A 13,778-nucleotide genomic window follows, 5' to 3' on the forward strand; every position below is an offset into this window, starting at 1 on the left:
TTTTCTTTTTTTCTTTTATGATTACTTCTTATCTCCCTTGTTGTCTTTAATTTTTTTTTTTTTTATTCTTATTTTCCATCCTCCCTTTTTTATTATTTGGGTGTTTTTTAATTACTTCTGTTTCAGACAGTGGAACTGGAGTTATGTTGTGATACTCTATTTCCCCTTGTTTTTAGGGGTATTTTTTTGGTGTTCTGAGCAGCCCTAACACACAACATTTTGCTTAGTGCTCTATGCTGACATCCTGGTGCAAGTGCCAGTTGTGCCATGGGTTGATCTGCATGCAGCTTCCATTCATTGCTTCCATTTTGATGTTTCTGTGGCATCCTTCTTTTTTTGGCCAAAGTTAAGAGTTTTTATTCTGGGCTGTTCAACAAAGCACAGCTTACATATCCCCTGTGCTGTGGTTATGAAAAGCCCCCTTGTTGGGGATTGGGTAAGAATTATGGAGCGTGTAATAGTTTAATCTATCATGGAAGTACATGGAAAGAAATTATTACTCTTTTCTTTTTATAGTGAGAAAATGCCCTTTAGGAATGCTTTATCATAAACATGTGCACAGTTTATGTGGCTGTAGATGACCAAACTCCTATTTAATTTTTTTTTTTTTTTTTTAACCCTGTATTTGTGTATTTCCAATTTGTTCAGTAATTTTGGGGAGTGTAAGTAAATTCACTTCAGCTGTCAGGAAAATCCAGTAGTTGGTTTTATTTGAGTTTATTTTGCATGCCTTTAATTTTCACGTGGCTGATTTTTCTTTTGATTTGAATTTACATGTATTTTGTTTGTTTCTTAAAATTTGATGCTTCCAATTTTCTGAGCAGCTGCTATTACCTGGGAAAATGTTGCTGAATGCACCAGTGGAGTGCAGAGCTGCTGAAGTTAATTGTTTTGAAGATTTATTTTCATGCATATTACCTGATGCAGAATAGGTATTGAAGTGCTTTCATTCAGGGCTGCTGTAACTTGTTATTGGGGTTTACAATTACTAACAAACAGGATTAATTATAGGTGCTGCTGCATGTGCTTGGCTTTTAAGCAGTGGTTCCTCCTCTGAATGCATTACATCTGGTCAATTAAACAGTGGAGTGGAGGTGAGGACGTTCTGTGCAGTTGTTTGTTAGTCACACTACGGCAAGTTGCCTTCATGCTGGGATGCTCTTTGTACATCTGCCATGTATTTTTTTTTGTCCTTAGAATAGCTCAGTGAGATGCAAGATGATGTTTGTAAAACAAACTCTAAAGCTCATCTCATCCCAAAGCAGCCAGAGCCATTGTCTGGATGCAGCAGCAATAATTTGATGTTAAAAATGCCAATTGGGACAAAAATCGACTGAAGGCAACGAATTATTAGTGTTTTGTAGGATGCTAAATTACACAAATGAATAGATGTGTGTTAAAACTCTGTGCAGGCCACATCGTTTGTTCAGGGGAGTGTGGGGGGGAAAAATAGGAGAAAGAAGTGATCTCAGGCTTTTAAAATACAGTCAGACTGAAAAATAGCACTTGGAGGTTCCGTTTAAAAGTGCACGAGCTGCGGAGTGAAATGTCTTGGTTTGTGGCAGCTGATTTTTTGCCTTCTGTTTTACATAATGGGTTTGTTCACGTTTAGGCATGGTATGGAAGGGAAATTAAAAGTGTTATCACTTCAAGAGGGTAACTTGTCAGCAGAAGGTGATGAGCAAGAAGAATCCAGTGAGCAGGTAATGCGAAGGAAGGGGGCAGGGGGGGAAATGTGTTTTATTCCCTCGCTGGGCTTTCCACCGTGCCGCTGCCTGAAGAGGCAGGCAGAGCTGAAGCGCTCTCTGCGTGGGAATTTTGCTGTGGCATTTGTAGTGTGAAATATTATTTAGTGCCTGAGTGAAGTAGAATCACCTAGGTAAAATGTGCAATTACTTCAGCCACAGAGCTAGAATTAAAAAGCAGTGAGAGCCCTGAGTGTTTATGTTCCTTCTGTTGGTTTTGACGATTCCTGTGCCAAATGGTGTGAAAATGGTCTTGACCGAGGAGGAAATCTTCCTAATGACTGATATTTGTTAAGATGCAGCAGTCCACTGAGATGGTGTATTTATAATTTTGTATGTTTTGACCTTTTCTCAGAAGCAGCAGAAAGAGATTGCCTATCTCAGGAACAGACAAAAAAGACTGACAAGGAATACTTAAATATATTCTGCTATATATCTGTAGTAATGCAGGCCTCTAATCCCTCCTCCTATCTCCATATAAATGATACAGTTCAAGACCATAGCTGTTTTCTTCACTAAAAGCAGTAAAGCTCTTTTAGATGAAATGTCTAAAAACATCTTGTAACAACTTGGAGCATGCTGGCAAGAGTAGTCACTTGTGACTGTGTGTGAAACCCCCTCAGCCAGCCAATATTGTAATAAGCGGCAACGGTCACATCACTCCATTATTCAGAGAAACCAACAGCATGCTTGTCCCTTAGGCTACAGCATTCATTAAGGAAAGCTTACTGGGCTGAAAGCTGGAAACAGATGATAACAGGATATGATTTTCATATTTAATGCATTCCTTGGAAGAGTATGTGTGCTGCAGATTGATAGACGAATCAACTGCTACTTTACTAAAAGACTTTCTAGTTTGCCCTATAGCTACCGATGGAATCATTCAGCCAAGAAATTAACTTTTTCTCCTTTTACCTGCTTTATATATCTAAGCAGGCTGCCTGGCTGCCAGTAAATGTTATTATGCAGTTAAATGTTTGGTATTTAAGACTCTTATCAGAAAAGAAACAGAGGCCCCACTATTTTGTTTTTATAGTAGGAGGAAGGTTTGTGGTTTTCTTTCTTCAGTGCACTAGCGGTTGTTAAGGTGAGTTTATAGGAAGTTTTTCCTCACAGATTAAAAAGTTAAAAACCTTGAATTTAGAGCATTCTTTAAACTGTGATACACAAAGCAATGAACCTGAGCAACCTTGACCTATATAAGCAGGCCCCCAGCAGCCAGTGAGTCATGTTTTTGATCCAGCCACATGTGGAGAGGTGAGTTTTTTTCGCATGATTCTTCAATTAAAAGCAGCCTGTGTAGGAGATGTCATTTCTAACCTCTGAAGAAGTTTGCCTAAATGCTAGATCTCAAAGGCTCGTGGCATGAGTTAGAGTTGCTTTTAAAAGTGTTGGCAGGTTTTTGGGCAGTGCAAGGACTTGGCATGTACCCAAATGTGTCACTTTATGTTGAGTTGGTTAATAGCTTGATTATGGATTCTCTCATCCCCTGTTCCCTCCTTTCTCATTTCCCTCCATAAATACAAAGGTATCTTCAGCTAAACTGTGCCTAAATTGTCTCAGATCTTACTCTGTGACTCCCTTTACTATTTTGTTTTTTGATGGATTGTGCCAGTTTTCCACCAACTCCACCTGGATTAAAATCTGTTTATCATTATGCCCAGCATATGGGAGTTTGTTCCTGGAGATGTAGCACTGAGTCATTGTGAGCAGAGGTGTCCCGGGTTGAGGGGAAGGCCTCAGCCTTCTCCCCCCCACAAAGTGAAGGGAAAAAAAAATGAAAGAAAACCACAGCCGGATGAGCAAAGGAATGTGCTGTATTTACAAGCGGTTTTTAGGGGCTGCAGGAGATATATATATATATATATACACACACACACAATTTACAGTATTTACAATATATACACAGAAATATACAACAAAGTAACACAGGAATGAGATTCCCCTCCTCTGCTAGGAGGAGGGTTTCCCCCTGTACCCCCTTCTCTCCCCTTTTTCCCCAGAGAGGGTTAGAAAGAGAGAAAAGGAACAATTGTTAATTAAAAGCAGTTATAATTAGAGCAAAAATGTTAGTAGGTTGGTTTTTTTTTTGCAGGCCTCACGCTTTATCAGTCCAAGGTCAGTCTGGCAGAAAGCCCAGAAGCTGTAAGCTGCGAAAGGAGGGGGAAAAAGTGCAAGACTGCCCGAAATCTCTGCCGGGCTCAGAACTTAAAGTTGCTTTCTACCAATCCACCAATGAAATTAGTTTAGACCTGTCCTTTGTTTATAAAACATTCAGTCACAGTGTCCCTTTCTTAAAGGCGTAGCCTCAAATGGTCACAAGAGGGTGTATCCAGGATGCACATCATTGCAGCTTGGAACTGGTTCTGTTTTCCAGCACTGGTACCACAATGGTTTCCTTCAGGCTAGTCAGGATGCAGGTGATGGTCTGTCACCTCCTCAATGACGTGTCCTGGAGACCAAGATGGACATTCCTTGAACCAATCTTCTAGAGATGGTCAGAACTTGATGCCCATAAAATGGGTGTGAGTATTTGGTACTGTTCTGGAGCACCGCCTTTTTCCAGAGTATCGTGGATTACTGCATGACAGATGCTTGAGCTGTGGATCCAGCCCATTGGCAGTCTGTTGAAAGTGTACTGGATTCCTCTCCAGGTGAAAGCAAAGTGAGGCCTGCATTCCTCTGCTATGGGAATAGAGAAAAATGCATTAGCAATGTCTATGGTAGCATACCATTTGGCCTCTTTAGATTCCAGCTCATACTGAAGCTCCATCATGTCTGGTACTGCTGCACTCATAGGTGGTGTCACTTCATTCAGAGCTCGGTAGTCCACCGTCAGACGCCAGTCTCCATTCTGCTTCCGCACAGGCCACACTGGACTGTTGAAAGGTGAATGAGTTTTGCTGACGACTTTCTGACTCTCCAACTGACGAATCAGATTCTGAATGGGCAACAAAGAGTCACGGTTGGTTCTGTATTGTCTGTGATGCACAGTCTGAGAAGCAACCGGCAATTTAATGTCCTGTATCTTATGTTGTCCCACAACTGCAGATTCATCAGAAAGCTCAGGTCTAGCAGACAGCTTCAATTTTTGTCCATCAATTTCTATAGAAGCTACTCCAAAAGCCCATTTGTAACCTCTAGGGTCTTTGAAACACCCTTCTCTCAAAAAATCAATTCCCAAAATACAAGGTGCGTGAGGTCCGGTCACAACTGTATGCTTCCTCCATTGTTTACCAGTTAAACTTATATTAACCTCCACCTTACTTAACTCTTGAGATCCACCAGTGACTCCCAGAATAGTTATAGACTCCGATACCTGATAATTTGATGGCATTATGGTGCACTGAACTCCTGTGTCAACCAAGGCCCTGTACTTCTGAAATTGTGAAGTGCCAGGCTACTGGATGTACACATCCCAATAGATTCTATTATCTCTGTTACCCCTCTCCTCCCCCTGGCGGGAGGCAGGGCACCCCTAGTTATGGGGAACATGTGCACATGTGCATTGCACATAGTTTGCAGGGTTATAACTTTGCATGTTATAACTGGAGCCACTGTTGGAGCCACAAGAGTCATTCTGGGGAACTGTGGAAGTAACAGCTACCCTTCTGGTATTGCTACCTCGGGTTCTGCCACTTTGCAATTCCCTCAGTCTCCTGAAAAGATTAGAAGTTGGTTGGCCATCCCAGCGGTTCATGTTCTCACCAAACTGATCACCCAGAGTTATCCAAATAGTTCCACGTGATTGCCTTGGTGGTCTGTTTTGTTTTGGTCTGTTTTGGAATGACCTCCTTGGAGGACATCTACTCCTCACAGATGAAACTTGTACCCACCTGGAGGAAGAATTGAAAGTATCCCTTTGTGACAATTGGGATATGGAATTTCTAAATTCATCTTTTAACTCTCTTATGCAATTCTGTATATCACCAGACATAGTTTTAATGGCCGAAACCAAAGAAACACGTGTCATGCTATCCTCCAATTGTCTCATTTGATCACTGAATTGGCCAACCGTGGGAGAAGCTCCACCATAATTTTTTGACACAATTCTACTTGCCAGAATGTTTGCATAATTAGAAGGAGCAAGTTTGATGATCTCTTTAGCAAGACCAATACCCACAGGAATGTCATCAGGATTCAGAGTTTCATGTTCACCATAGAGTAGCTCTCTGACAGCAAATTCTCTCAAGCGCTTAATTCCCTCATCTATGGTAGTCCAGGGTTTAGGATTCCATGGAAGATCATCTCGGGAAGGGTATCTCAGGGCAACCGCCATTAAAAGGCATATCCACAGATTAACCTTACCGAGAGCCCTGCCTAGATGTCTATCTATTCCATTATCCCTCGAGAGAGTTCCGAACTGAGCTGCTGACTTGTCTCCAACTGTTAGAGCTGGAGCACCTGTATCATAACACCTACTAAGCCAAGCTTGAACTGGCTCCTTATCTGCCCTGGTGAAATCTTTACGGACATTTTGCAATTCCTCGCGGGGTGACGAACACTCTGAAATATCATCTTCCTCCTCGTCTCCCTGAACTTTTTGTCCATGTAATCCTGCTGTCATTCTCCCAAGTATCTCTTTAAGCTGAGAACCACCTTTGCCAGCTGCTTTCCTAACTTCATCTCTATCCTGCCTTGTTCTCACTAGGTTAGCTAGATCTTTAAAACAAGCCTTCTCTTCCTCCTCAGCAGGATTTCTTAGAGTGGAGGGCCCCTCACCAGGATCAGTCTCCAGCTCTTCTTCTTCATCATCTTTGGTCTTTGCACTTCTAGTCTTTAAAACAGCCACCTTAACTGGAGTTGTGTTTGAATTTACAGCCACCTTAATGGAAGCTGACAGGTCCTGAGATAAATCAGCTGCTGGGGCAGTGACTTCCGTTCCCACCGAGGGATTGGGTGGAAGTGACGTTGCTCCATTAATGGCCGACGGAGAAGAAGGAGGAGGAGAAGAAGTAGGCACCATGTTGATACCAGCCGACGCCCTTGGCAGCTTGCCAGAATCAGCAGAAAAGTCATTTAGAGCTGCTTTACCAATTAACTTTTTAGCCCTCTTTTTAACTGACGGAGATTCCCCACATTCCTCATCACTAGATGACTCTGGGACTGATCCAGAGCCACGGCATTTTCTTTTTGATCTAGTTTTAATAACAAAACAAGCTCTGGATATCTTTCTCTCTCGCCACAGAGAGAACAGTAAATATGCAATTACCATCACCAGCAACAGATTTATACACATCACATAAATCACCTTTGGATCCCAGGCATCCCCTAAAGTTACTCTCTCCTCAGGCGGAATCTTAAAACCCTTTATCTCAATTGGGAGAGTGGTGGAGGTAACATTTCTGTATCTCACTGGGCATTTTCCATACCATAATCTAACTCTATACATAACCCACAGATAAATTGTCCGCACCAAATATTTACCCAGGTAATCCAAAATCAAACCCAAACAATATCTGTAAACCAGAGCCCCAAAAATTGAAAAGAATAATCGCTCCACAAACCACAACACCTTCATGTTTGCTAATTCAGCTAGAAAACACTAAATCAATCAAGTAATAAATTAAGCTAATTATCTGCCGCACGTTGGGCACGCCAGGAAAAAAAATATGTCGTAGGGTTGGGAGGGTAAGGCCCAAAAGCCTCCTCCCTCCCCCCTGTAAAGTAAAGGGAAAGAAAATTGAAGGGAAAGGAAAAAAAAAAACCTCACAGCTGAATTAGCAAAGCAGTGGAGCTGTATATTTACAAAGCAATGTAGGATATGCAGGGGGATATATACAAATTTACAATATTTACAATATATACAAAGATATACAATAAAGTAACACAGAAATGAGAGTTCCCCCCCCCTGCTGAGGGGGTTCCCCACCTCCGCTCTCCCCCTCTCTCCCCCTATTCCCCAGAGTGGGTTAGAAAAGAGAGAGAAAGAGAAAAAAAAGTTAGAAGCAGTTTGTGTTAATTGGAAAGGAGTTAATACAGGCCTTTATCAGTTTTTCAAGGCCAAAGCCTTGGCCGAAAGCCCAGGAGCTGCAAGCTGCTGCCCGAAGGAGAAGCTGAAGCAAGACTGAAGATAAAGTGCTGGCATGCCCAGGATACCCTCCTGCACTCCCAGTTCAGAAGGTGCTTCCTCCCACTTTACCAATGAAATTAGCTTAGATTGTTCTTTTCATTTACCAACTTCCGTCCACCATATTCCCTTTCTTAAGGGCACAGCCTCAAACGGTGACAGGTACTTCTAAGAGCCTTGGGATATGAACCTATTTGGACTCTCAGTTTTTATGGGAATTTTTCAACTCAGAATTCATGTACCCAAATGGTGTTTGTCTAGAAAGCCCATGACTCTCCATGGAAGAGAGTCTTCTGAAGCCCAGTGTGAGAGCAGTGCTGTGTTGCAAGTTGGAGGAAATGTCTTGTAATTGAAGAGACCTTTCTCAGATGGCAGAGTCAGAGACCCTGGGCTTTATGCCATGGCTTATTCAACTTCAAAGCACTTCCTTGAAGTATTCTGAAGATTTGGGACTTGGCATGTTTCTTCACCATGAGGGTGGTGAGACACTGGAACAGGTTGCCCAGGGAGGTGGTAGAAGCCCCTACCCTGGAAGTTTTTAAGGCCAGGCTGGATAGGGCTCTGAGCAACCTGATCTAGTGTGAGGTGTCCCTGCCCATGGAACTAGATCATCCTTGAGGTCCTTTCCAACCCTGACAATTCTATGATTCTGTGTTCAGCACTGAAGGCACAAGCCTCTGGCTGGACTTTACCTCCCCAGCATTCACCTGGTCATATGCTGCTGGGGAAGACCAGGCTCTTTGGTAAGGCCTAATGGAAGGTATTTTGGTTTTGTTTTGTTTTTCTTATCTTTTCCTCTTTAAAACACTCTAATGGTAAAAAGATTCTATTTGTCACTGGAGGAAGGAGTGTGAGCCTACACTCCACAACCCAAAAGAGGATTGCAAGTGTGCTTTGTGCAGAGACTTCATTTAACTCTCAGCTAGAGTGCCTTGAAGTTCTGTCATTTTATTGACTGTTTTAGAGAAGCCATCTACATGTTTTTACTGTATTGGTGGTAAAAATAGTACCTAGAGCCATGTCACCCATCATACTGTTCCTTTGAGAGTGCAAAGGGGATGAAGTGATGATTTTTTTTTTTTATTTTATTTTATTTTATTTTATTTTATTTTATTTTATTTTATTTTATTTTATTTTATTTTATTTTATTTTATTTTATTTTATTTTATTTTATTTTATTTCTTTTTTTCCTGCAAGGAGGAACTTCAGAGATGTGCATCTGCTGTGACTCTGCCAAGCACTTGTACCTGTTTGAATTGCATTGGGTTTGCAACTGTACATCCAGGAACTGCTAAAGCCATAAAGTACTTCTGCTAGATGCAGTTTAAAGCAGCCAATCCAAGACCCAAAAAGTAATTAGGAGGAACCTGAGAGCAGTGGGGATGGAATAAGCTGTGAACTTAATCTGAGCAGCAAACCTTTACTCCTTCTTAAAAATTACTTCATGGCTTTTTGTTCTGCTTCTTGTTAGGTGGAATTTGAGCTTTTTTAATGGAACTTGGTCACAGACTAGACAAGATGCCTTTGTTTCCTTTAAGATGGGCTTGGCAGCTGACTTTGTATGGGAGGAAGAGGTCAGGCAATGAAAGAGGAGAGAGATGTGGAGGTGACTGTAAATTGTCCTGCTGTGATTTGAGGCTGTAAAGTAAGCCCTGCTTAGTACAAACAGTGGTCTTAAGATAGCTAATTTCGGCTTTGTATAAACTGGTAGTGACCTTTCTGTAGTAGTAGTGGCAGTAGCCACTCCTCCTAAATTGTTCTGATTGAGTAGGTCTGCAAAGAGAAAAAGGCAAGTGTTAAACCATTGGGGTTTAGAAGCACAGTGGTTATGCTGTTGGGACCTATCTTTATGCAAGTTCAACAGTTCTTGGAGGAAAGAGCCATTTAAAGTGTTTCTGCTTGGTGCCCAAAGTTGCCTTGTGGAAAATGTGATTCCATGTGGGTGGTGTTGGCTTGAGTAGTTGGTCGTCTTCTTTACTATGACTTAACAGGAGAGAGCAGGAGGAAGACAATGTAATGGGGTGGGTTTTTTTGCCTTCTTTTTAGTTGCTTTGTTGACATGCTGTGAGGAAAGCTGGATATATGGACAAGTAAATGATGGCAGATGTGTGTTTCAGATTCTGGAGAACCTTTCCTTGTCCTCTTGCCTTCTGGAGAAGTCCATGAGGAGGTAGCTTGGAGCAGCTAATGTGTGTGGGTACAGAAAGGCCAGCTATACCAAGGACACTGCAGCAGGGGTCTGAGGGATCCTGCCTTGGCTTTGAGATGCTGTGGTGCCTGCACTACAGGCTGCTAACTGCTGTACAGTCATGCACAAGTAGAGCACAGTGGTTCCTCTGGGGTCAGTAGCTTCCAGGTGTCAGAAACAAACTCACTGCTGAAATTTATAACCAGTTTATTATAAAATAAAGGCAACACAGCGCTGGGCGCATAGCGAGTTTGCTAGAGGTGCACCCTAACAACACGAGTTGAACTTATATAGATGGCAAACATACATATTAATATATTAAAACGTACATATTCATATATTCCCCAACACGCTCCCACCCCTCTCCATCAGGACAGACAAAATCTGCACCCTTGACCTGGCCAGTCTTTAGACCTCTTGGCGCCTCACCTTTCTCTCCCAATACCCCACACAATACAGACTATCAGCCCAACGATCGAACCCAATGGTCCCCAGTAATTCCCACAATCCCTCCCCTTCTTTCTACTACATTTGGCTTGAGCCATAATAACCTAACTTGGCAACAATTCTACAACAAGCACAAGGATTCCAATTTAAACTTCCTGGTAAAAGGAATGGGATAACAACTGATGTTTCTTGCCTGAAAATATTTCCTCTTTTACTTTAATAGGCACCATACACAGTGAGTGGCTATGGTATATACCAATATCTGGGTGACAACTTTCTTCCTCTGCGTGGTTAATCCTGGGAATTAGGAGTCCGGTTTGACTTGCAACCCCACTCACATGGCCTATGGGGTTGCTGCCCACAGTCATGGTTCTAGATCTTCTTCGTGGCAATTACAGAGGTCTACCGGGTCTTGCCTCCTTCAATCCTCACCAATGCTCTGCTCAGACCATGTCCCCTTCCCTTGCCCAGGGAGGTTGTACCAATTTCGAACCCTGACCTGTTTCTAGTTTGTGATGTTTTCAGGCAAGGACCATTACCACTCCTATTCTGATACTGGAACTCATCTCATGACCATCTTTATCTCCTCCATTTGGGGTACCACAGTCCATTCAGTGGATGGATCCACCAGTCCTTTGTTGGCTGTCTGTATTGCAGTCTCTGTGCTCCCACTAGCCGAACGTAGTTTTTGGTACATTAACACAAAGAACGCAGATGAATCTTCTGTCCTAATCACTTCAAATTATAACCACATCCAACAAGCCAATTTATATTTGATTACTATTACGCTTTACCCATCCCCAATGACATCAAGTCCCAGGATGTTTTATTCCTCAATGTTTTCAATGTCACACAATGTCAGATGTTGCAAAAGGTGGGTTTGTCTTGCTAGCTCCAGAGCCTTCAGACCAAGGTGTTCCTGTAGTGGTCCTTTTACTCACGAAGCATGTGTCCACCCTTTTTCTGCAGTACGAACAGCTGTATCTGTTGTTAGTATCATAGTATCAGTCAGGGTTGGAAGGGACCACAAGGATCATCTAGTTCCAACCCCCCTGCCATGGGCAGGGACACCCCACACTAGATCAGGCTGGCCAGAGCCTCATCCAGCCTGGGCTTAAACACCTCCAGGGATGAGGCCTCAACCACCTCCCTGGACAACCCATTCCAGGGCTTCACCACCCTCATGGTGAAGAACCTCCTCCTCACATCTAGCCTGAATCTCCCCACCTCCAGCTTCATTCCATTCCCCCTACTCCTATCACTACCTGATATCCTGAGAAGTCCCTCCCCAGCCTTCTTGTAGGCCCCCTTCAGATACTGGAAGGCCACAATTAGGCCACCTCGGAGCCTCCTCTTCTCCAGACTGAACAGCCCCAACTCCTTCAGTCTGTCCTCATAGGAGAGGTGCTCCAGCCCTCTGATCATCCTCATGGCCCTTCTCTGGACCCGTTCCAGCATGTCCATATCCCTCTTGTAATAGGGGCTCCAGAACTGGACGCAGTACTCCAGGTGGGGTCTCACCAGAGCTGAGTAGAGGGGGAGGATCACCTCCCTTGACCTGCTGACCATATTTCTCCTGATGCAGCCCAGGATCTGATTGGCTTTGCGGGCTGCAAGTGCACATTGAGAGCTCATGTTGAGCTTTTTGTCCACCAGCACCCCTAAGTCTCTCTCCTCAGGGCTGCTTTCCAGCCAGTCCCTGCCCAGCCTGTATTTGTGCCTGGGATTGCCTCGACCCAGATGCAGGACCCTGCACTTGCTCTTGTTAACAAAAACAAGAAAAGATCCTTCCCAGGGGGAAATTAGTGACTTTCCAAGTTTTTATTAACATTTACCCCCAGCTTTAATTTTATATATATCGGGAATCCCAAAGGTGGGATCTGAGACCAGAACAAAATAAAAAGTTGCTTTCTGGGCCTCCTCTACTAATAAGGGCTGCTGATAAGCAAATTGGCCCTCACCTACTTACAGAATCTAATAACTTGGAACAATGTCCAACAGGATTTTTACTTCCAGTCCAGTTCTGGGTCAACATCCCATATAGATGTACCAAAAGATCAAATGATTTGTCCATGTCAGGCAAATTTAAAACAGAGCATCAATCAACATTCTTTTTATTTATCCAATCACTCATCATCTTCTGGACTCCATTTAATATTACTATCAACAGTACCCCAGAAATCCAACCAGCTGCCCAATTTCTGACCTTCCCTTACAGCAGTTACCAACATTCTAGCTTTTTCTCTTCATCCCTCCTTGCAAACACCTTCTGAGCTTCACGTAAACCTCTGTCTTGCCAATCCTTGATCTTTTCTCTTTAATCTTACCATCCACTCCATAGGAGGCTTCCTCTGATGCTCACTATAGGCTTTATCAAAATTTCTGGGCACAGCTTCTTTAATTCCTTGTTCTGTTTCCCTTGAAGCTGTTGATAGTCCCACTGAGGATCTTGATTAGGCCACTTGTGACCGTTTGAGGCTGTGCCTTTAAGAAGAGGGACATTGTGACTGAATGTTTTATAAACAAAGGACAGGTCTAAACTAATTTCATTGGTAGATTGGTAGAAAGCAACTTTAAACTCTGAGTTCAGCAGAGACTAGTCTAAGTCTTGCACTTCTTCCCCCCTCCTTTTGCATCTTGCGGTTTCTGGGCTTTCGGCCAGAGTGACCTTGGAACTGATAAAGCGTGAGGCCTGTAAAACTTACTAACACACTTGCTCTAATTATAACTGCTTTTAATTAACAATTATTCCTTTTCTCTCTTTCTAACCCTCTCTTGGGAAAAGGGGGAGAGAAGGGGGTATGGGGGGGGAAAACCCTTCCTCCTGGTGGGGGAGGGGAATCTCATTCCTGTGTTACTTTGTTGCATATTTCTGTATATATATTGTAAATAGTGTAAATTGTGTACATATATATATGTTGCAGCTCCACTTGTAAATACAGCACAATCCTTTGCTCATCCGGCTGTGGTTTTTCTTTCTTTTTTTTTTTTCCCCTTCACTCACAGGGCGGGGAGAAGGCTGAGCCCTTCCCCTCAACCCTCGACACCACTTCTGATTTCCTGGTGGTCCCCCCCTCTGATTTTACCTCTCCCTTATTCTCATGCCAGCCTGTCTGCCTTTTCCTTGTCTTTGTCCTTTTTCTCAGTTGTTAATGTAAATATGGGAACAGTGGTAGGGCATGAAGCCCTAATCCAAACAGCATCAAAAGATCTTTGATTTTCCTTTTCTCAACTCGTCATCATCCCACTACTGTAATATGATCCCTAACGCGCTCTCTGGGATGGGAATGGGAGGGAGTTCTGATGACTTTCTTTTGTCCCATTCTTC

The 13,778-nt window shown here is 43.0% G+C and overlaps 1 protein-coding gene across 5 annotated transcripts in view; it reads left to right on the top strand.

Moving 5' to 3' along the window:
• KIZ (kizuna centrosomal protein) overlaps positions 1-13,778 on the top strand; it is a 107,456-nt gene that overhangs the window by 30,679 nt on the left and 62,999 nt on the right. For 3 of the 5 annotated variants that reach the window (XM_068143244.1, XM_068143245.1, XM_068143246.1), the window contains one exon: positions 1,613-1,703. The exons of the other annotated variants lie outside the window; for them this stretch is intronic. In XM_068143244.1, the coding sequence (XP_067999345.1) occupies positions 1,613-1,703 (91 nt within the window). The remainder of the gene's footprint in view (positions 1-1,612; positions 1,704-13,778) is intronic. 5 annotated transcript variants of the gene reach the window in all.

This window comes from Melanerpes formicivorus, unplaced genomic scaffold (genome assembly GCF_026170545.1).
Source record: "Melanerpes formicivorus ecotype bairdi unplaced genomic scaffold, bMelFor1.0.p_v2 SCAF_9, whole genome shotgun sequence".
Taxonomy (NCBI): Eukaryota; Metazoa; Chordata; class Aves; order Piciformes; family Picidae; genus Melanerpes; species Melanerpes formicivorus.